The sequence below is a fragment of the Triturus cristatus genome, chromosome 6 (assembly GCF_964204655.1).
Source record: "Triturus cristatus chromosome 6, aTriCri1.1, whole genome shotgun sequence".
Taxonomy (NCBI): Eukaryota; Metazoa; Chordata; class Amphibia; order Caudata; family Salamandridae; genus Triturus; species Triturus cristatus.
In genome coordinates, this window is record NC_140589.1 from 117,506,918 (window position 1) to 117,531,524 (window position 24,607).

General features: G+C 47.7%; 1 protein-coding gene across 5 annotated transcripts in view; it reads left to right on the plus strand.

Moving 5' to 3' along the window:
* The window catches only part of LOC146816482 (exportin-5-like), a 1,867,381-nt gene that overhangs the window by 1,160,032 nt on the left and 682,742 nt on the right, over positions 1–24,607 (plus strand). For 3 of the 5 annotated variants that reach the window (XM_085610326.1, XM_085610327.1, XM_085610331.1), the window contains exon 30: positions 6,813–6,866. The exons of the other annotated variants lie outside the window; for them this stretch is intronic. In XM_085610326.1, coding sequence (XP_085466452.1) covers positions 6,813–6,866 — 54 coding nt within the window. The remainder of the gene's footprint in view (positions 1–6,812; positions 6,867–24,607) is intronic. 5 annotated transcript variants of the gene reach the window in all.

The window sequence follows — 24,607 nt, forward strand, 5'->3', positions numbered from 1 at the left end:
AGACGGTGCCATGTTAAAAAAGACCGGCTCTAGTCCCAGACCTTTTCCGAAATACACCAAATTACCAATGGAGCTGGCGGAACACTCACAAGTGCTCCGTATCACCATTTACGAATTTTACTAAGTGCGTAGATCAGGATCCTTTTTGGTGTATTTGTTCCTCGGTGTACTATACATTATGGAAGAAATACCACATTTAATGTACATAAACCTATTAGGTATCCCCTCTAGGGGAGCTAGCTGAGTACTTTCTAAATCCATATTGGTACCACCAAGACAGCAACACATTGTACGAAGTGTGCTAGGAGCAGGCATGCCAAAAATATTACAATTCGATATAATATTATAATCAAAGCGTATTTATCCTGAGAATTATCCAAAAGTAGAGAAAAATCTCCTCATTACCTGCCGTTATTTGCTGCAGCAAACAAACAAACAAACCAGAATCTTGGCCAAGCTAATCCAAAACAAGAGTGTCGCATCGCGACCTTACCAAACCAAAGTCTCCAGCGCCCAACAGCCAAGCTCTGAATCGACCTAATGGTCACTGTGAGACGAACGCCAAAGGGATCTCAGTCGGGGACCGGTCAAGTCGGGAAAATTGGAAAAGCACTTTGGACTGCAAAGACAAGGGTCTCCTCGAGCAGTGTACATCCTCAGCGAGGTTCCAAACCTCCGTCAAGACCACTCCATCGGGCAGCAGCGTCTCCGATGAGCCCCACGTGACGGGCGCCAATTTGTGGGAGTGAGCCTTTTCAGGGGCCCACTGGTGCAGGGGTTCACCCTTCTTTGTCTTTAAGTCCTTAGACTGACAAAATAGAGATTGGCACGGAAGCTGTAATGTCAAAGAAAATAGATTTATTAACTTCTAATGTGGGAGACTACGTCAATACAGTACCCTCAGGCCACTGTAGGAGGTAGTCCAAGGAGTACAGAAACCAGGGGCCTTATATATACATTTTTTGCTTAGTCAGCATGGAGACTCAAAGGGGAGGTACTGGCACATACAAGAATAATTATTGACTAACATGGCTATACAAACATTGCTTGCTCAACCAAGTGGGAGGGGAGACATTTCTGCTTACATCAGTTAAAACAGCCTGACAGTTCTATTATAAAACAGGTTTATTCTAGCAGCTACAGGCCTTTCTAGTCATACAATGCTGTGGCTCAGTGCTGAAGGAGTTAACTGTAACTGATGACTCAAGCAGAATAGAAAAGCAGGCAACAGTAAAGAGACCAGAAGCACATGGCCAGCACATGGCTAACTAAAATGGCTGCCACAATCATAGTGGCTTCAGTTTATGCTAACGGTAATTTCTGCTAGGTTCCACACTATTGTAAATAGGTTCCTTTACGATCTTCAGCACGTTTCCTCCAGCTCCCTTCGTTATTCCTAAATGGGACCTCAGTTTGGTTCCTAGTTTTCTAATGTGCGCTCCCTATGAGTTGCTTCATAACTGCCCTCTTGGGCTCCTTGTTATCAAGACTGCCTTTCTGGTGGCAATTACATCTGGCCAGAAGGTCAGTGAACTCCTTACATTTCTTTTTACCAAGACAAACTGGTTCTTCGGACTCGAGCATCCTTCTTGCCAAAGGTAGTCACCCCGTTCCACGTAGGCCAGCCAATTAACTTGCCTACCTTTTACTCTCTGCCTCATTCCACATGCGACTTTGGATGGATTTATAAGTATACTGTTGTTCCCTTTTCAGGGCCTTAGCTCCACACACCAGTGTTCTTTGTGACACTGTGCTCCTGGTGCTGAAAGTCGTGAAAAAAACTGATGTCAGTGCGTCTGGTGGCGCCTATATAGGCACTGCGCACATCACTTTCAGCGCAGACAGTGCAGATGACACCACACGGAGTTGAAAAACACCATCTACCAGTGTGGTGGGATACTGCTCACAAAAAAATTCCAGATCCAGTCTGACACCTGATGATTATTCAGAGGTAATGAATCAGTGGCTAGATAAAGTCTCTACCGGATTTGAGCATTACCGAAGGTATGTAACTGTCTTTAGCAGCATTAACCCAGCAGTGCTCTTTTGGACTAGGCTTCCACTGTCCCGATTGGGAAGAGTGCGCATAGCTAAAATGATTATGCTACTTAGAATACTGTGCCTCTTAATGACTCTTCCTTTGCCCCCTCCCTTGGTCCTTATTCCTGGAGTTGCAAGACAGTACTGCTGACCTAATATGGGACTGAAAGAGGAGTGATTTGCCATAGATAAAGCAATGCATCCACAGGATGGGAGCACCTAACTTCGAGGTATATTATTTGGCGGCACAGTTCACCAAGGTTGTCCAGATTTCTGGTGGTAGAGGACAAACGGGTGAGTACAGACTGAAAAGACCACAAAGGAGCACTTTATCTCCTACAACTGGTGATTTGCGGGTCGGGTGTACTTTTTAGCTTACCAGCAAACAAGCATTGGCAAATCCAATAAATTTGACAAACTTTTTCAAGAAAAACTTGGGCAAGTTGTAATGCGGTTACTTAAAGTTACTTTTAAGTGACCAACTCCCATAGGGAGTCAGTCAGGTGGACAAGCAAGGTACACAGAAACATTTATCTCCTCACGCACAGCAGTCTTTAGGCCAGTTCTAGTGGCCCTTTGCCTTTGACTTCTATTGTAGTGGTCCTGATGCAAAGGATACAGGATGCTGAAGATGCTGTGCAGTCGATGAGGGTCTTCTTTGGGCCACAGGTTTGGTGAGGCAATTCTTGCCACAGGGGTTGATGTCCCTCAAACTCTTCTCGAGCTCAGCAGTAGTCCAGTCGCCACTAGTTTATCAGTTGTACGGTATAGCGGTTTCCTTCCTTTGGCTGTAACTTGCCTTCTAAGCAACGCAGCTGTACTCCAACCACTCTCCCAAGTCCAGCAGACTTTGGTGCAACTTTGGAGCATTGGGTCTTGGTACTTTAGGTGGCACGGGGCAAGGACCGATAATCCGGAGACCTTGACTCCCAACTCGCAAGACAGGCTTGCTCAGCTTTTGTGGCCCTGTGCTGTGAACAGCCAACTGACCCTTGGAGTCTATTGCTTCTGGCTGGGCTCAGGAGTTGGCTTCTCCACGAGCAATACTTAGCAAGTACAGTCCTAGCCCAAGGTGCAGCAAGCGCAGTACAACTTCGGTCCAGCCTTTCTTCGCCTGGCCCTTGGTACAGTAGTGGAGTCCTTCTTTGGACCTCTTCTCCATTGCAATGAGATCTGAGTTCTGGGTGCCATGGGTGCTCTTTTTATTCTCAGAGAATGCCCTCAGGGGAGGTTGTGGTTACTAGCCAATGAGGTACCAGGTCCCTCCTGATGGTTATTTCCTGTGAAATGTGGCATCTAGCTATCTTAGAAGGCTCGATTCTGCCCACTTCTAACATGTCTCTTCGAGCGAGTCACGGACGGCACAGGCGGCAGTTGAAAGGAAACCAAGATTGAATTGGGCGATCCATTCACCCAAGTGAGGATTTTTTAACTGATTTGACAGCGCCTACTGAACTACAGCGCGTGTTACACCGCAACTACAGTGTGGACTACCCACCAATTGGAGGCAGTAACCGGAACCATTCCTACTAATACCTATACATAGGTTGTCTCCCCCTCCCTTTGTCTTGAAGAAGACCCGTAGCTGAGGGTGTAAATTACCCTCCATGTGTTATGGTCGAAACATCGACATTTGTTCCCACAGTGGGCCTGTACCCGGTACCACCCCCAACCCTGCCCAACTCACAGATGATGTTTCTCTGTGCATTTTGCTATGAATAATCATAAACAATTACCAGAACGACTTACTAGGGGCAGGCCCAGATGAGAAACTGGTCTTATTGTAAACTACAGCCAGTTTCTGCATGTTATATAATGAATATAATTGATTCTCCTTTGGATGTTTCTTTGGATCCTTCCTTTATTTGATCTCATCTATCTCACGCATGATCACACCCCTTTCCCTCTTCTCTTTGGAGCAACCTTTTCCATTTCTGCCACTGAAATGTAGCAATCTGTTTACGCTGTAAGATTAATTAGTCTAGGGTCTTCTATATCAATCGTTACCCAGGTCCATGGACGTTTTCTTGGGTTACCCCATTATGTTATAATGGCACTTCCAACATGGCAGCACCTCTCTCTCTCATCTTGCAAATCTTCCTAGACCGACCCAGAAATGTGGCTACCAGGGGGGCTACACACCCTATAAAATCCGGTTTGACAATGGTTGGTCCCAATTAGTCCTAAGTGCCGGCATGCCTGCCTAAACAATAGAGCAGCCCCTCTCCCAACTGCTTTCCATTTGCCCTTCAAAAGTGGCTTCTTCTTTGATGCTCCCCATTTGAGCCAACACCTGTGTGGCTTCCTTTCAGGGAGAGGTAACATCTCTCCCCAGGAGGGCGGAAAGTTGTCTTTAAGACAGGCCTTGTGTCCATCTGAAGTTCGGCACAGAGAACGTAGGGCGACAATGTGGCAACTTGTTAAAATTTGTACAACGCAACAAGTTACATTAATTTCGACTAGGGCATCAGGTCGGGCTTAATGTAATGAGTTGTTCGATACCTTGGAGTATCAACTTTGGTCGCCCCATTCAGGAGTTAGCAAAGCTGAGAGGTCAGCGTGTAACCCTGTACTCGCTAATGGGGCTACAAGTCCCTTTCACGGTAAAAATGACACATTTGTATTTTTACTACCAGAGGGGGTAAAATACATGTTCTTCCTTTCAGTATGTTGCACCCTACTTTAGAGTTTGATAGGCCTGCTGTAGGGGTGACTTACACACTTTGGAAAGGGAGGTTTTGGCTTTGCCATGGTTAAAACGCCAAAATGAAGTCAGCAGTGATGACTTCTCTTCCAGGCTGCAGTGGCAGACCAGGAGACACGTTTTCCCTTTGTCACACCCAGGCTGGCACCACCACTGCTTCAGTCCCTGCGGTGACCCTGTAAATTACAGGCCCTGGGTAACATATACTGGGGACTTAGAAGTAAGGTAGCTTATGCCAATAGGGTATAAGCCAATTAAACACATTTTGAAGGTCAGGGCACTGTCAGGCCTCTGTGCCCTCTTAGAGTCGAAAAACCAGGAGCATCAGTCCAAAACTTGGGGATGACCATTGAAATGTTGCTCCATCTATAAGAATCTAGACCATGTTTAGTGTTGAAATGGCTACTGACTTGCCTAATAGTCTGCTAATAGCACTGTGGTGGGGGTTTGGGGGGGGAGAGCGGGGGGGGGCGAGCCATGAATGTTCCTAAAAACCAACCCTCTTAATAAATGTATGTCTATGCAGTGATATAATCTGAAGTAGAATAGTGAAATGCTCCCACGTGTTAAAAAAATACATTTGTTTTGCATTTTGAAGCGATTATATCATATTTTGACAGTATGTTTGTTGCATGATATACATGTACAATGTTTACATGGGTCGGCTCATACATGGACTCTTAAAGCCAAGACAGAACCATGACTCGGTGATGGCTCGACGCTTCCTATTAATTTGCGTGCTTGTCATCCTCTATTTGCGACTTGGGCTTAGTACACGGGACTGTCAGTCACTTGATAAAATGATTTGTAAAAGTCGAGAACTAGAAACTTGTAGCCTTGTCCACATGCACCGATTTGACATATCTACCATTGATGCTTTTTGTAGCAAAGACAAAGAAGACTTGCAAATAGTCTAACCAGTGTCAATCAGTTGGGGTAGCATTCCAACTTATAGTTTTTCACCCACTGTATCACTGTAGACAGAGGCCTGTCGAATGCAGATCAGTACTGACCCTGCTGCTCATGGAAACAGTCCATTCCGAAGCTTGGTCATCAAACCCTTCCAGAGCTCACTTCTTTTTTAGTTGGGAACTTTGAGATCCACGCCCCCTGAATCCTACTGACTACGCTACACCCCTGATGTGGCCCGGTATGCTAAATTATTGCTTGTTCACTAATATCTCAGTGCTTCCCTCATAAAATGATATGAAAAAACTACAAGCTGGGTGATATGGCACTAAGTGGTGTTGACGCTCCTTCTTGACGCTTAAGATACCTATAGTAATGATTATTATGGTGCTCCGGGGGCGGTAGACCACCCCTATCCCCCAAGTGTGATCCATAGGGATCTGCCTTAGCTACAACGCAAAACCCGAGCACCCATATGTAAGTTAACATTAGTGGTATACAGTATAGATGCTCATAACAAAATTAGTTTTCTTGATCTTTTATTTTCTTCTTTGATGGTCCAGCCAGTCACACTCGAACCGAGAACAGGACGCGGATATACGTCCTTTACAGACCGTTTTTGTGTCATACTCCTCGCTCCTTAAACTTCATTTCCTGATGACGCAGATCAGGATCAGAATTCTTGTACATTACATTCCATGTGAGTGCCTACAAGAAGTCACCATACTAGAAATTAACTATCACTTCCTACTGGCCGGGACAGAAGTACAACAGGCGTGGCTACAAAAGGACTTATTGCTTCAAAACAGCCCTGAGGAAGTCATGGGTGTGCATCACCCGACCCAAAAACACGTGTTGGCTGGCTGGACCATCAAAGAAGAAAATAAAAGCACAAGAAAACTAATATTGTTATGAGCATCTATACTGTATACCACTAATGTTTACTTACATATGCGTGCTCGGGTTTTGAGTTGATAACAATTTATGAGAATGCCACTGTAAAAGTAAGGAAGAACAATTAGATTTTTCCATCTGGCAGAGATAGTGCATGTACTGCTTTAATTTAAAATGGCTGGGTTGCAGTCTGAAACGTCATCTTGTCTGTGTAATCAGTATTGCCCTAATTCAGATGCAACATAATTTTTTTTTGTATTGGCAGATGACGACTGTGTGTGCATTAGTGATATCATTTCCAGTTCTGCTGCAGTTGATAGTAAGTGGATGTGCTATCTTATGGAAAAAGCATGGAAAGTAAATACTGATCAAACAATAATTTGCCTGTAATCTTAAGTAATGAGTTTAAAATCTATGCATTTTAATTTAGACTCATAACAGCTTGAGTGCAATGTTGCTCATACATGAGTAGGCACCTGGGCATCCAGCTTGCCACTTGTCAGCGGTCTCCAGTTCCCACTTGTTCCAGCCTTATACAGTTGCTGCCTTTTGATCATGCGACACCGCTGCTACCTGGGTTTTCTTGCACACTGTTCTTCCCGCCAATACAAACCCCTCCCACCCCAGGACCTATTAATGCAGGCCAAAGGCACGCAAAGGCAATCCCATCCGCACCCAGCACCAGGAACTCTGCCTCCACGACTATCCAGCACAACACCACAACCTCAACCGCCACTGGAGCCAACAACCTCCGCCGCTGTTCCTCTGCCATCCTCCGCAACCTCAGCAACACACACCGACAAACAGGCTGCTGCTGTGCATCCCCCAGCACCTGGGTAGGTCCTTTCTCCTGCACCCATTGCGATTTCACCGGCGACTTCTCGGACACCAACACCACCACCTCCAAACAACGATGCACGCCACTGCCACACTACAACTCTCTGCCAAGCTCCTCAACGTCCGATCCCTTGAGAAACACTCCACAGAAATCTGGGACCTGCTCAACAGTAACACACCTGACATTCTCTTCCTGACCGAAAAATGGCTCAACCCAGCCTCTAACCCCGACATCACTGCAGCCATCCCACCTACAGAATCATACACCCGGACCGGACGCACAAACCAGGTGGAGGGCTCATGATCCTCTACGAAAACATCATTGACTGCACCACCTCCACGGTCTCGGACACCAACTTCATGGAACACCTCCACTTCAAAATACAAACGGACTACAATACCACCCTTAAGGAAATCGTCACCTACCATCCCTTGAGCTGAATTCTCTTCCAGGGGATCCTCATCAATAGTCATAAGCACTGAATATTCCCGCCCATGTGCGGGGACCCCGGAAATAATAAAAATTATATATGAAAAACATATATATACAGCTATATATATATTTTTTTTTTCTTTTTCTCATACCAATGCAGCTCCCATCTAGGAGGCTAAACAATGCAATAACACACATAAAAACTGTATTTCCCAACATATAAAAACACAGGAGGGAAAGTAGCACTTGAACTCTGTTTTTTAATGAGTAAAATTCATAAATAGTAAACTGCAAATAAAGTAGACATTGTTAGCCTACAGGCTGCATTGTAAACCAATAGCATAGAAAATGAAAACATTTTCACACAAAAACTGCCACCGTGCCTTAAGGCAGCCATGACCCCTAGCTTCCCATCATGCCTCACGGGTGACAGTTAGATCAGTTGTTCTTTCCAGCTCCTTACCATCAGGACCCTGGATTTTCAGTCCTTCCTTTTTAGGTCTCGCCTGAGCCAGCGCATGCGTTGATCTGGCGAGACATTTAGTGGGTGGGCTTCAGAAATCCGACAACAAGCTTTTGCTTTTGGCCTAAAGCTTGCGGTTACGGGCACGCGCACAGCTGCCATCTGGATGCTGCAGCTCTTTCACTTTTGCCGCCGCGCACGCGCACACCACTAGCGTGGTTTTTTAAAAATTTCCTTTTAGTGCGCGCACACAACCCCCGGGCTTAGTGCTTTCACCTGATATTGTCCGATTACATTACATTAGGCCACACCCGCTTGCCTGTCCCACATTATTATAGCCCAAACTTGAACTAAGGGCATTATAGCGCTTCACACCGAAATCAGCTCCCTTTACACAACAGTTTTTAAGCACATTGTAACGAAGCAATTTGCACGGAATCACAAGATGCTGCGCCTGAGCCAAGATTCTAACCTAGTTACCCAATTCTAACATCCACGGCCCTAGCCGCAACGGGTGTGATATTAGGAGATTTGTCATAAGAAGAAGCACTCCCTGAGCTGTGAATACATAGTGCTTTGGCCTGATAGTTTTTAAGCACAGTGTAACGAACTCAGCGCCACCACAGCCTCACTCAGCGCCACCACAGCCTCACTCAGCGCCACCACAGCCTCACTCAGCGCCACCACAGCATCACTCAGCACCACCACATCATCACTCAGCACCACCACAGCATCACTCAGCGCCACCACATCATCACTCAGCGCCACATCAGTATCACTCCGCATCGCCTTTGCACTAGTACACCACCACATCATCATCACTCAGCAAGACCTGAGTATCATTCAGCATCACCTCAGCATCGTCTCCGCACCAGTCACCACCACCACCACCACCACCACCACCACCACCTCAGCACCACCTCAGCACCACCTCAGCCTGCTCTCGGAATCTGGCATCTGTTGATTCTCCCCTAGCGTCTGGCCGCTGCTACTTCCCAACCTTCACCCTCCGATTGTTTATGCCCCCTCAAAAAAAACTTTAACAACCATTGGAATAGGCAGAAACACGTTGCCAGCATTGCAAGAACAAAAGAAAACTGAGGACATTTTTTTATTGTAAATACTTTTTTTAATATGGTCGTTCAGTTGTACATAATGCCTTCTTGGTCATATACAAGGTAACAAAAATGCTTCTGACACTTTTTTATTAAAACTTTTCAGCAAGCTGCACAGCAGCCACACTTCTCTACAGCACAGCTTGAAGACATTGGTAAAGTCAATAGCTCCGGCTAAACACTTATAAGGCCCTTAAGGCGAGACCTATTGGCTATGCCAATGCTTGTTTGACTTTGTCAAAAAAGATCTCATAAAATTCTATTTTTTCTGCTTTCACTCGACGTCTTTTTGCCTTAGAGTGAAAGGGACACCTTTTTTGAGTTCTAGAAAAGGTTTATTTTCTTCAGAAATGCCTTCTTTATTTGACCCTTGTCCGGCCTGTGGCAAGAATTAGGCCAGATCAGATACACACCCTGTGTGTATTCTCTGCCTCCCTGAGTTTCACTCTTCTAACAACTGCCATCATTGTAATAAGTTGTCGAGAAGGACCATCAAGGACAGGGAGAGGATTCGACTTTTGGCCTCTCTGAAAGAGGTAGGTCTCCTGTGATGCAGCAGGAGAAGAGGGCTTGGTCGACGTCGAGAGGAAATGTCCCGACCTGTTCTCCGTCGGCGTCTGGATCGACGTCAAAGCTGCCGACGATGAAGAAATCGGCGTCGAAGACTTCGGTAATGCCGGCGCATCATCAAACATCGACAACTAAATCATCGTTGACGAAGGTAACAGGTCCTCCGTTGACGTCAACCAGGCGACATTCAACATCGAGAGACAAGTCTCCGTCGACGCTGGGTAGGTGATCGACGTCGAGGCACATCACTCCGTCACCTCATCATCGGCGATCAACGTCGAGGCAGAAGTCTCCTTCGAAGCCGGGCCGAGGATCTTCGACGTCGATTCACCACACTCCATCATCGACGTCGAGGCAGGAATCTCCATTGAGATCGGTGCAAAGATCTTCGACGTCGAGGCAGAGATCTCTGTCGTCGGCAGTCCAAAGCCGGTCGACGTCGAGACACCAGTCTTCAGAGCGTGGGCCACGGACGTCGAAATATGGCACTCCATTGGCGTCGGGTAGACGTTCGATGTCGAGAACACGTTCGGCTGCAAAGTTAAGTCCTCCTTCCAAGAGGAGAAAGTCAACGTCGAGGCAGACGTCTCCGTTGAGGTGACAATCTGCGAAGAGGCGCTCCAGATCAGAGTCGAGGCCCCCATCCAAAGAAGCCTCACACCCAGTAAGCCTGTCCTCGTCACCATCACCGACATCTAGAACAGGCTCTCCCAGTTCTCACCGAGGATCAACGTCAAGATCTCCGGAGGTGGTGATCTCGACGTCCAGCAGACCAGCGTCAGGAGGACACCAAGATTCCCTAACCAGGCCTGCACAAGCAGAGGTGAACTCTCCTCCTCCTCCTGCACAGTCTCCTGAGGGGCAAGAGAGGCACAGATCACCTTCCATCCATCTGTCACCATGATGGAACACGCCTTTGCATCACTGGTCCACAGCCACAGGGGAGCAGCATTACTCGAGCCCTCTTCACAGATCTCTGTTGGTTCGTCTGGTACAGTCTGTGGATAGAGAACGTTCTCCGTCAAGAGTCAAAGCTCGCAGCCCCACTCCTGCGCACTTGCACAGAAGAAGGTCGAGATCTAGAAGCAGGAGGTGAACACACAGATCTCCAACTCCGTCCTCTTCTTACACTCGTACGTCCCACAGAGACTACTTGCCTACTCTGACCGACAGTCCGCCGTCAAGGGTCTCTCCGGTGGATGATGTCTACACTTTTCAGGGCATTCTTGGTAGGGGGCGACGAAGCTAAGCATTCCTATGCCGACTCGTCAAAGTAAGTCCTCTGTGATTTTTGAGTCTCACACCAGAGGGCAGCATCTAGACCTCTACTACCATTAGTACCAAGCCTCATAGAGCCAGTGATGGACATTTTTCTCACACCGGCGAGTGTTAAGACCGCTCCAGCGAGAATCCTTAAAAAGTACCGCTCACCAGAGGACGATCCACTCTTCCTTGGAGCTGATCCTCCCCCGGATTCTGTCATGATTGCTGCGCCAAAGAAAACCCATGCTGTCGCTTTCTCCTCTACTGTTCCACCAGATAAGAAGAGTAAAACACAAGATTCATGGGGTAGGAAGGTTTGTGGCACTTCGGCCTCTATGTTAAAGGTCTCCAATGCATTGGCTCTCCTGGGCCGCTATGACAGATCCCTATGAGACTTACTGCAGAGATTCACTGAGAAGTTGTCACAGGAAGACCACAAAGATTTTGAAGAAATCTTGCAACAGGGCAGCTTGGTGTCTAACCAGGTTATCAGCGCTGCGGCTGATGGGGCTACCCTTTCGGCTCATGCTTATGCGCATGGGATATGCGCAAGAAGAACATCTTGGCTCCGACTTACAGCGCTCAAGCTAGAAGCGCAGTCACGCATCCTGAATCTTCCCTTCTCTGGTTCATCTCTGTTCGGAGCTCACACTGATGAAGAAATGTCCCGGATGAAAACAGAGCTGGACACACTGAAGGCAGTGGGCCTCGAGAAAAAGAAGGAATTCCGCAAGAGATTCAGGCCTTACAATCGGCGATCCTCCCAACAGAGGGTTCAAACCCCTCATTGGCAGAAAAATCAGGATCAACAAGGTCAACAAAGATCTCAGTATCGGGGCAGACGTTCCTCCAGAGGAGGAGGAAACCAGCGTCAAGGTAACAACTCTGCCAAGACGCAGACAAAGCAATGAGTGCCCACTTCCCCCGTCGCCATTCACCACTCCAGTGGGGGGAAATTTCGCAATTCATCTCGAAGAGTGGCGAGCTATCACGAAGGATCGGTGGGTGCTAGCTACGCTGCAGAATGGGTACTCTCTACGTTTCCGACACCGTCCACCCTCAATTCCACCAGTTCCATCATCGTGTCACCAACTGAAGCTCTTACAGAGAGAAGTTGCTGCCCTTCTCAGAAAGTCAGCCATCGAGAAGGTGCCAGTATCTCAAAGAGGGAGAGGGGTTTACACAAGATACTTCTTGGTAAAAAAGAAGGGTCGAAAGGCAGAATACAGACCCATTCTGGACCTGCGGACACTCAACCATTCAATCAGAAAAGAGAAGTTTTGCATGTTGGCTCTCCATCAAATATATCCACATCTCAGACAGGGAGATTGGATGTGTTCGCTGGAGCTGCAAGATGCATACTTTCATGGTACGATCAATCAGCATCACAGACAATACCTAAGATTTCTGGTGGGATCCTCTCATTTCCAGTTCAAAGTACTGCCCTTCGGGTTGAAGTCAGCCTCCCGGGTGTTCACGAAGTGCATGGCGGTAGAGGCAGCCGCACTGCGACGCAGAGGCATCTTTGTGTACCAGTACTTGGACGACTGGCTATTGAAAGGACCTTCTCCAAACTGTGTGAGGAGTGTTTTCCTGAACTGTCTCGAACTTTGTCACCGGCTGGGCCTGCATGTGAATTTCGACAAATAGACGTCACTGCCAACACAGAGAATACATTACTTAGGTGCTCTGCTAGACTCCGAGGTAGGAAAAGTGTTTCCCTCAGAGGAGAGACAGTGTTCCATCATATAGAAATGCAAGCTGGGTCTGCGCAACGGAAGGCTGCCTGTTCGTTGGATTGCCTCCCTGTTAGGGTCGATGGCATCATGCATCTTCCTGGTTCCCAATGCCAGACTACGAATGCGTCCTCTTCAGCAGGATCTGGAGGACAAGTGGGACTAACAGACAGCTCGCTGGGACGAAAAAATAAGTCTTTCAAACGCAGCAAGAGCTTCCATCCCTTGGTGGATGAAAAAGGAGAATATGCAAGTCGGAATTCCTTTTCATCAAACTCTGCCTGCTCAAATGCTGATCACGGACGCTTCACTGCAGGGCTGGGGAGCCCACATGGGGTCTCTCCAGACTCAAGGTTTATGGTCACCAAAAGAGCGATCCTACCACATCAACATGCTGGAGCTGAGGGCAGTTCACCTAGCCCTCAAGGCTTTCCTCTCCTCGATTCAGGCAAGTTCGATCTTAGTACAAACAGACAATACCACCACCATGTACTACCTAAACAAACATGGGGGAACTCACTCACGCACACTGTCACTGTAAGCTCATACCCTCTGGCATTGGCTCCCGGCGTGGAATCAGTCCACCTGCCGGGAAAACGGAACGCGAGAGCGGACGCTCTCAGTCGTCATTTCGAGGACAGAGAAGCCTGGGTTCTCAACGATGAGGTCGTCGAAGACATTTTCTAGTCGTGGGGTCGTCCCACCATCGACCTCTTCGCGGACGACGAAAATACGAAGTGCCGAGACTTCGCCTCAAGATTTTACCGACCAGGATCGAGAGGGAATGCTCTTTTGATAGACTGGTCAGGGGCATTTGTGTACGCCTTTCCACCCCTTCCTCTCATTCCGAAGGTGGTGACCAAGCTGTCTAATTCACGCACGAGGATGATACTGATTGCCCCGGACTGGCCGAGCCAATGGTGGTACCCGGACCTTCTGCACTTATCAGAATGCCCTCACAGGAAGCTGCCGTGCAGACCGGCTGTCCAAGATGAACGGGAGGATTCATCACCCCAACCTTCCCTCACTGAACTTGTCAGCATGGTTCCTGAGGTCCTTCAGTATGGCCACTTAGGACTGCCACAGGACTGCATGTCCATCTTGAAAGAAGCAAGAAGACCGTCCACTAGGCACTCGTATGCGTGCAAGTGGAAGCGTTTTTATATGTGGTGTGTTCAGAACAATTGCAACCCAACAAAAGGACAGGAAGAGGTCATCCTTCCATACCTACTTTATCTGGCGAAAGCAGGTTTGAAGTTTCCTTCCATTAAGGTGCACTTAGCAGCTATCACTGCATATAGACGTTCACCTTCTCAATCTTTTTCAATTACAGGTTGTTAAATACTTTTTACAGGGTTTAAAGAAGGTCTACCCTCCGGTCCGGCACCCTTCCCCACCCTGGGAGCTAAACCTGGTGTGATCAAGATTGATGGGTCCGCCTTTCGAAACCATACACAAAGCAGCCTTGTAACACCTTTCTTGGAAGGCGGCTTTCTTGGCATCGATCATGTCAGCTCGCAGAGTGAGCGAAATACAGGCTCTCTGCTCTAAGGAACCTTATACAGTCTTCCATCTGAATAGGGTCGTATTGAGGATGCACCCCTCTTTCCTCCCTAAGGTGGGAGCGGATTTTCATGTGAATCAGAACATATCTCTACCCACTTTTTTCCTAACCACTCCACTCCAGCTGAGCGGACTTTGCACTCTTTGGACCTGAAAAGAGTTTTAAAATTCTATCTGGATAGGTCCAAGTCCACGAGAAAATCTGATCAACTATTTGTTAACTATGGGTCGATCAGAACAGGTTATGCAGCTTCAAAGCAGTCCATCTCCAGATGGATAGTCTCATGTATCAAACTAGCTTATTAATTAGCGCAGAGGCCCCTTGGGTTTACTCCCAAAGCGCACTCTACCAAAGGAAAAGCGGCTACTACTGCTTTTCTCCATAATGTGCCCATATCTGAAATCTGTAAGGCGGCGACTTGGAGGTCCGTCCATACATTTACGAGGCACTACTGTCTAGGTTCAGACACCAGAACAGACACCCAAGTAGGCCAGGCCTCCTTGAGGAAACTGTTCAACAGCTGATTACGGCTGTTGTTGTATGTTGGGTCATTCTCTCTCATTTGCCTGCAGGTGGTTGATGGGCTTGCTATTCTATTCAGTGCTTATGACTATTGATGAGGATCCCCTGGAAGAGAAGGATAAGTTACTTACCTGTAATCCTAGTTCTCTTCCAGGGGTAGCCTCATCAAAGTCATAAGCAACCCACCCTCCTCCCCAGGCAAATGAGTTTCTCTTCATTGTTAAAGTATATCTTTGTGCCCTGATCTTCAGGGTTACGCAAAGAACAACTGACCTAACTGTCACCCCTGAGGCATGATGGGAAGCTAGGGGTCATGGCTGCCTTAAAGGCACGGTGCCAGTTTTTATGTGAAAATGCTTTCATTTTCTATGCTATTGGTTTACAATGCAGCCTGTAGGCTAACGATGTCTACTTTATTTGCAGTTTACTATTCATGAGTTTTACTCATTAAAAAACAGAGTTCAAGTGCTACTTGCCCTCTTGTGTTTTTATATGTTGGCAAATAAAGTTTTTATGTGTTATTGCATTGTTTAGCCTCCTAGATGGGAGCTGCATTGGTATGAGAAAAAATATATATGTATGTATATATATATATCTATGTTTTTCATATATAATTGTTATTATTTCCGGGGTCCCCGCACATGAGCGGGAATATTCAGTGCTTATGACTTTGATGAGGATACCCCTGGAAGAGAACTAGGTTTACAGGTAAGTAACTTATCCTTCTGCAACCACATCGCAGACTTTAACTCTTACCTCTCCATCAGATCAACCAACTACATCCTCCCCGGTGACCTCGATTTCCACCTGGAAGACACCACAGACCGTAACTCCACGGCCCTCCTAGACCTAGACTGCCTCTGCAACCTCGGTCTCACCCAGCTCGTCCAAGGACCAACCCACACAGCAGGCCTCACTATTGACCCTTTTTTCTCCAACAACAGGCTCACCACCACCCACATGACCCTGCTCCCATGGTCCGACCACTACAAAATACATTTCAAAATACTCACCCACCAAGCCACCACACCAGACAAACCCAAAGCACCATCAGGACACAATATTAAAAAAAAAACTGGACCAAGACCATACATGAACACCCACCCTACCACACCCGGAACATTGATGTTGATACCAAGCTCTTCAATAAATGGCTCACTGACTGCTTCGGCTGCACTGCTCCCACCAGAAACAAGACCTACAAAAACTACACAGCTGGTACACAAACAACCTCAGGGAGTGCAAGTGCCACTGCAAACAACTTGAGAGAAAACGTACACCCGACAAAAACCCCTTCGCAAGATCCAAATACAAAGCCATCCTCAACCTCTACCCCCAACAACTCCGAGATGCAAAAAAAAGGTCCTAACTCTCAGACTCGAAGCCAGCTCCAACAACTGCAAAGAACGCTTCACCATAGTCAAGGAGTTATCCAATGCCACAGCTGTTAACAACATCATCCCATTGTAAGAAACTGGCTCTATATAAACTGCACCAAAGTGAGGTACAGTGTGTATAGAGTCCAAGAGTCTCCAGAGGTTAAAGTTAGATAGAACCTTACTCTCTAAAGTGGTAGCTTGGTCGAGCAGTAAGGCAGTATCAGAGGACAGTGATAAGCATTTGATGTACACACTCAGTCAGCAAATGAATTCACACACTCAAGAAGTGAACTCTAGGCCAATTGTTTTGTATAAAAAATATACAGTTGTTTTATTTCTAGAACAAAGCAAGCCTGGTACAGGTAAGCATATAAATACTTTGCAATAGTAAACTACTTGTATGAACACAGTTCAAAATTACAGTATAATTTGTACTGGTTTTGGTTACAGTTTTAAGTAAGCAGTTTTCAACACATTGCAGGTATAGTACATTCAAATGAATGGGCTTTTTAAGTAAAATGCAGATAATTACTTCTCAGATTACTTTTGCTAACACAGGGTTGGATCCTAAATTTAGCCCTGGGACATTTCCTGAAAACAGATGAGTAAATGGTACGATTTTTAAAGAATATTATTGCATTTCGACACTCAGAAACTTTTTGGGAGAAAAAGTGTCAATGTTATTCTATGAGGAAAAAGAGGTTATCGGTTTTCAGGTAGGTAATCGGTCTTTTGAGTTAGGGTTCTGGGGTTAGACTGAGGGGTCTCCCAGGGTCAGTGATGCACTGTTGTTGCACCCTCAGTGGCACTATGGCGACCGAATGCAGTGTTGAGGCCCAATGTTATCCTATGGAGGATAGGATCTGGCAAGCAGGCCACGGGGTTGTGGGAGCCAAGCTCCCATGGTTAAGCTCAGGGCAAGTTGGGGACCAGGTTAGCACAAAAGGGGAACCCTCAGCGGCACTAGGGTGGCCGAGTGCAGGGTGCTGTTTTGAGATCGGGTTCCCTGTTAATTTCAATAGAGATTCTCCGGGACAAAGAAACCCTGCAGGCTCGGGGACGAGGATCTTACAGGAGTGACCACCACTTCGAGGGGTAAGTTGGGATGTTGAGGGTTGGTTAGGCACCGCTGGGTTGGGCACACAAGGCCATGGGGCATCGGGTGCAGGGGTGCCTTGGGACGTCGGATTTTCTTACCCGCTCTGGTCGCGGTAGGGGGGGGGGGTCCTCTGGATTGAGGCTGATGGCATTGTCTGGAGGCTTGAGGCAGGTCAGTGGTCGCCGGATCTCGGGTCAGGATCGTCAGGGGGACCTTCTCGTGGTGTTTTTCCACTCAAGCTCGAGCCGGGTGCAGCGGGTGCAGAGTGGGCTGGATTCACGGTTTCTGGCTGGCACCAGAAGCTGCAGTTCAAACACGTCCGGTGTTCATGGGAGAAGCAGCTCGGAAAGTGAATGCAGGCAAGTGCTCCGGGGTTTTTGAGGTTGCTGGCCGCTGGACATGCCGTGGTTTTACAGGAGAAGGATCGAGGGGAGACAGGCCTGTAGGGCTGGGGCCAAGTCAGTGGGCGTCGTCCTCTTGTTAGTTCTGCAAGGCTTTTCGTCCTTCTTTACTTGTGGTTGCTGGATAAGGAAGGAAGGTTCATGGTGCCCCTCAATACTAAATTTACGGGCGTTACAGGTAGGTAAAGGGCAGGGACCAATGGGCCCCTTCCCTGGGGTGGGTACAACCCTTATTCTGCCACTCTCCAGTGGAAAGGGGGCAGGAGCCTGTCCCTGGTTGGCTGGGTCCCCCCATCCTCAAGATGGCGGGGACTCAAGGTTGTGCTTCACCTCGCCTCCCCCACCTTAGGGGTGGAGTTGGCAGAGATGGGCACACCTCTCTTCCTCACTTGTTTTTCCCGCCGGTTCTCCCGCCCAAAGTGGGGGGTAGAACCAGTGGGGACCAGTTGCTGAAAGCAGCAAATGATCTGGAGAGGCTCACAAAGGTGGCATGCCTTTGAAGCTTGTCCTTCGTGAACCCTGCCCATCCTGGGGGAGGAGGCTTGGTACCTCGTCCCAGGATGTGCATTGTTTCAGGCCCCGAGAGCAGCAGGCTCTCAACCCAGGGGTCCAGAAACATGTCTGGTGGTGGCAGCCTGCGCAGCCACTCAGTCAAGTCACTGGTAGTTTTTCTTTTTCCAGGGGGCATCTCTAAGATGCCCTATGTGGTGCATTTTACATTATATCCCACACTGGCATCAGTGTGGGTTTAATGTGCTGAGAAGTTTTATACCAAACTTCCCCGTCTTCAGTGTAGCCATTATGGTGCTGTGGAGTTCGTAATGACAACCTCTCAGCACCATATACTCTTAATGGCAGCACTGCAATTACAGGGCCCAGGAATGGACCTGGGCACTGTAGGGGTACAGGGTTCATGCACCTGTACCCTTACCACTGGCATAGGGCACCCAGCTAGAGGGTTGACTGATGTATGCCGGGGCAGTTGTTTGTTGGCATGGCACACAAGGATGTGTGCCATGTCGACGCTTTGTTTTGTTCTGCACCCAGTGTGTGTGTCAGGGTACAGGGCCTCTAAGGGTGGCACAATAAGTGCTGCAGGCCTTAGGGGCCTTCTCTGGTCACAGTGCACTTGGTACCTATGGTACCATTTACCAGTGGCTGACATGTGGCCAGAGATGCCAATTGGGTTTAGGCTTTAATGCAGTTTTAGGGAAGGAACACAGGCCCTGGGTACCTGATTGGCAGGAGCCCAGGCCACACTCATCAGCAATTCAGCAAAAAGTGGGGGCATACCATGCAAGAAAGAGGGCACTTTCTCACACAACCCCCCTCCCCCAAACGAAAGATGATGAGACTAACCTTGCCCTATAGAGTCTTCATTGTCTAAGTGAAAGAACCTGGAAAGTCCATCTGCATTGGCATGGGCAGTCCCAGGTCTGTGTTCCACTTCAAAGTCAATTCCCTGTAGGGAGATGGACCACCTCAACAGTTTAGGATTTTCTCCTTTCATTTGCATTAACCATCTGAGAGGTCTGTGGTCAGTTTGAACTAGGAAGTGAGTACCAGAACAAGGATGGCCTCAACTTCTTCAGGGACCAAACCACAGCAAAGGCCTCCCTCTCAATGGCACTCCAATGCTGCTCCCTGGGGAGAAGCCTTCTGCTTATAAAAGCAACAGGTTGGTCTTGGCCTTCATCAGTGGTCTGGGATAGGACTGCTCCTATCCCTAGCTCAGAGGCATCAGTCTGCTTTATGAACTGCTTGGCATAATCTGGAGCTTTTAGAATTGGTGCTGAGCACATTGCTTCTTTCAGGGTGTCAAAAGCCTTTTGGCAACTAACTGTCCAGTTAACCTTCTTGGGTATTTTCTTGGAGGTGAGTTCTGTGAGGGGAGTCACAATGGACCCATATCCCTTCACAAACCTCCTGTAGTACCCAGTCAAGCCAAGGAATGCCCTGACTTGGGTCTGAGTTGTTGGAGCTGCCCAGTCCAGGATGGCCTGGATTTTGGGCTGTAAGGGCTGTACCTGGCCTCCACCAACAAGGTGGCCCAAGTACACCACAGTGCCCTGCCTTATCTGGCATTTGGATGCCTTGATAGTTAGGCCTGCAGTTTGCAGGGCTTTTAAAACCTTCCCAAGGTAGATCAGGTGATCCTGCCAGGTGGAACTAAAGACAGCAATATCATCAAGATAAGCTGCACTAAAGGAGTCCAACCCAGCAAGGACTTGATTCACCAACCTCTGGAAGGTGGCAGGGGCATTCTTTAACCCCAAGGGCATAACAGTCAACTGATAGTGCCCATTAGGTGTGGAGAATGCTGTTTTCTCGTTTGCTCCAGGGGCTATGACAATCTGCCAGTACACTGCAGTTAAGTCAAGGGTACTTAGAAATTTGTCTGCCCCTAATTTGTCTATCAACTCCTCTGCTCTTGGAAAAGGGTGAGCATATGTCTTGGTGACAGAGGTGAGTCCTCTATAGTCCACACAGAACCTCACTTGTCTCTTTCCACCCTGTGGATGAGGTTTGGGGACCAGAACCACTGGGCTGGCCCAGGGGCTCTCAGAGGGCTCATAACCCCTAACTCCAGCATCTTGCTGACTTCAGCTTTGATGCTTTCCTTGACTTGGTCTGACTGTCGATAGATCTTGTTTTTGACAGGTGTACTGTCACCAGTGTCCGCATCATGGGTACACCAGTTGGTCAGACATGGGGTCAGGGAAAAGAGCTTAGCATACTGTTGCAAGACTTGCTTGCAGTCAGTCTGCTGTTGGGCAGAGAGGGTGTCTGAAAAGATAACTCCATCTACTGACCCATCTTTTGGGCTGTAGGAGAGGAGATCAGGGAGAGGTTCACTCTCTGCTTCCTGTTCCTCATCAGTCACCATCAGCATGGTGATGTCAGCCCTGTCATTGTAGAGCTTGAGGCTGTTCGCATGGATAACCCTTTTGGGTGTCCTGCTTGTGCCGAGGGCAACTAAGTAGGTGACCTCACTCTTTTTCTCTAGGATAGGGTAAGGACCACTCCATCTATCTTGGAGTGCCCTTGGTGCCACTGGCTCCATAACCCACACTTGTTGCCCAGGTTGAAATTCAACCAGTGCAGCCTTTTGGTCCTACCAGTGCTTCTGAAGCTCCTGGCTGGCCTCAAGATTCTTGGATGCCTTTTCCATGTACTCAGCCATTCTGGACCTTAGGCCAAGCACATAGTCCATAATATCTTGTTTGGGTTCTTGGAGAGGCCTCTCCCAGCCCTCCTTTACAAGACAAAGTGGTCTCCTCACAGGATGGCCAAACAGAAGTTCAAAGGGTGAGAAACCTACTCCCTTCTGTGGCACTTCTCTATAAGCGAAAAGCCGACATGGTAAGAGGACATCCCATCTCCTTTTGAATTTCTCAGGGAGCCCCATAATCATGCATTTCAATGTCTTGTCAAATCTTTCAACAAGGCCATTGGTTTGTCGATGATAGGGTGTAGTAAACTTTTACTGTACTCCACATTCCTTCCACGTGTATTTCAGGTAAGCAGACATAACGTTAGAAACCACCTCCTTAGGAAACCCTACCCTGGTGAAGTCACCAATGAGGGCCTTGGCTACTGCAGGAGCTGTAGTAGTCCTAAGTGGAATTGCATCAGGGTACCTAGTGGCATGAACCACTACCACTAGAATGAATTTGTTCCCTGAGGCTGTGGGAGGTTCAAGTGGACCCACTTTGTCCACACCTACCCTTTCAAAGGGAACCCCCACCACAGGCAGTGGTATAAGGGGGGGCCTTTGGTTGGCCACCTTTCTTGCCACTGGCCTGACAGGTAACACAGGAGCTGACAAACTCCTTCACCTTTTGGTGCATCTGGGGCCAGTAAAAGTGGCTCACTAGCCTTTCCCAAGTCTTGGTTTGGTCCAGATGTCCAGCTAGGGGGATGTCATGCACTAAGGTTAGGAGGAACTCCCTGTACTTCTGTGGCACTACCACTCTCCTGGTGGCTCCAGGATTGGGGTTTCTTGCCTCAGTGTACAGTAATCCCTCTTCCCAGTAGACTCTGTGGGTACCACTGACATCTATCTTTTGCTTCTGAAACAGCTTGCTGCCTCAGGCTTTCAAGAGTGGGACAGTCTTGCTGACCCTGGCACAGCTCTTCCCTAGAGGGTCCCCCTGGGCCCAAGAGTTCAACCTGGTAAGGGTCAAGCTCCATAGGCTCAGTTCCCTCTGGGGTGTCCAAGTCCTCTCCCTGAGGAGAGGGGTCCTGATCTTGTTGCTGAACAGAAGCTGGTTCCCCAGTCTTCTTACCTTTTCTCTCAGAAGGTTGGGCCATTCTTTCAGGCTCCAACACTTTTTCACCCTGCCTTTTGCTCTGTGCTCTTGTTTTTACACACACCAGTTCAGGGATATCCAGCATTTCTGCATGGATTTGTAGATCAACCTCCGCCCAGGCTGAGGTTTTTCAGGTCATTGCCGAGCAGACATGCAGCTGGTAGCTTTGGAGAGACCGCTACCTGTTTCAGGCCAGTAAACCCTCTCCCCAGTCTAATGTCACCATACCCATTGCATGATTAGTGGTAACACTGTCAGCATTGGTGACTGGGTAAGTACTCCCAATCAAATATTGCTCAGGGGAAACCAGTGTGTCTTTCACCATAGTGACACTGGCACCTGTATCCCTCAGAGCTTCTATCCTAGTTCCATTGATCCAAGGGTACTGTAAGTATTTCTTTAAGTTGGGTGGCCACACAGCTACAGTGGCAAACTCAACTTCCCCCTCTGAAGCTAGAACTGCTTCAGTGTGCATCCTGATTTGCTCTGGGCACACTTGTGATCCCATCTGTAGACTTGCTACCCCAGAAGTAGCTGTACTTGTTGAACTAGAGTCCTTGTTGTGAGGGCAAGACTTGTCTACAGTTAAGTGTCCCAACTTCTTACAGTTGTTACACCAGGCCTTTGAAGGATCAAAGTTCTCCCCCCTATAGGGCTGTGGAGTATAGGGAGTAGTTTGGGACCCACCCCCCTGTGCAGGTTTTTTTGGCCCTTTGGAAGACTCAGACTTTTTAGCTTGGGGATTCTCACCACCTTTCCTCTGGGGAGGTTTTGTAACCACTTTCTTCTGGTCACCCCCAGTGGTTGTCCTTCTCACCCTAGTCTTGACCCAGTGGTCTGCCTTCTTTCCCAATTCTTGGGGAGAAATTAGACCTAGGTCTACCAAATGCTGATGTAACTTTTCATTTGTGTAATTACTTAATATATGTTCCTGCATAAACACATTTTAAAGTCCAGTAAAGTCATGCACATTGTGTCCAGTTAACCAACCATCCAGTGTCTTTACTGAGTAGTCTACAAAATCAATCCAGGACTGGTTCTGGGTTTTGTGAGCCCCCCTGAATCTAATTCTGTACTCCTCAGTGGCAAGTCCAAATCCCTCAATCAGAGTTTTCTTCATGAGATTATAGGACCCTGCATCTGGCCCAGAGAGGGTCAGAAGCCTGTCTCTGCAGTTACCAGAGAACAGTTCCCGCAGGTGTCCCTTCCCCCCCCCCCCCCCCCCCTATAGAGGTTTCTTCACCTTCCTCACTTCACAAGTCCTCTCAAAGGCTGTGAACCATTTGGTGATGTCATCACCCTCCTCAATATTAGTGACAATCCCTTTGGGGATTTTAGGATCAGAGGATTCCTCCCTGTCCGTAGTTTTTGGATTGCTACCACCACTGATGCGTGCTAAACCTATCTCCTTTCTTTTTCTCGAGCCAGGAGTCTGGACTCTAGATCCAGTCTTTTGGCCAGCCTTGCTAAAAGGCCGTCCTCCTCATTGAGGCTGCCCTCAATGTCCTCACTGGCACCTGTACCACCTGTGTGGCCCCTAGGACCCCAGGGGTTGATTCTTTTTTGTCCTCATCTCACCATTCATTGTCTGCAATTTTGGCAAGAAGCCATCCTTCCAACCTGGGCACCCCACGGCTTCTACAACTGCATTGGCTTTAGGCCTAACCAGGCCAGCTTCTTCGTTTAAAGCTTGTTGTAATCATAGGACCTGGGGACAATCAGCCAATCTCATCTCGCTTCCCCATGATATAAAATGTGACCAAATATTAGAGCTGTTATCATTTAAATTCCCCTGATCTAAACGTGCCAGGGGAAATGCAGCTTTCAACCAATCTTCATGTAGTGGGGGTCGCGGGTCTTTCCAGAGTTTACATATTTCCCTTCGAGCTATGAGAATTAAGTATAACATCAGGCCTCTTTGTAATGGCCGTAAAAGGTTCATAGAGTCATTATCAATGCCAAAAATCGCTATAGTAAGATTCACATTAATCTTGACTTTCAAAATGCCGCCTAGAACATGCTCCACATTCAACCAGAACGTACTTAGTTTAGAACACTCATAAAATATATGAATATCATCTGCTTTAGAGAAATCACATCTTGGACATTTAGGTGGAAATAAGGGAGCAAATCTAGCTATTTTCACAAGGGGTATAATATAATCTATTAATAACAAAGAAATTATTCTTTTTTAAAGATGCTGGTTTGACACACTTATATACAATTTGCAATGATAAATCAAATAGGTCTTCAGAGTTAGAGTCTAAGGGTAACTGGTTCCAAGCCGCATATTGTGGAGGATATTCCGCGTCATCTGCATCAAGGAGTTTCTTATACCAGAAGGGGGAAGGGAGCACACTGCTAC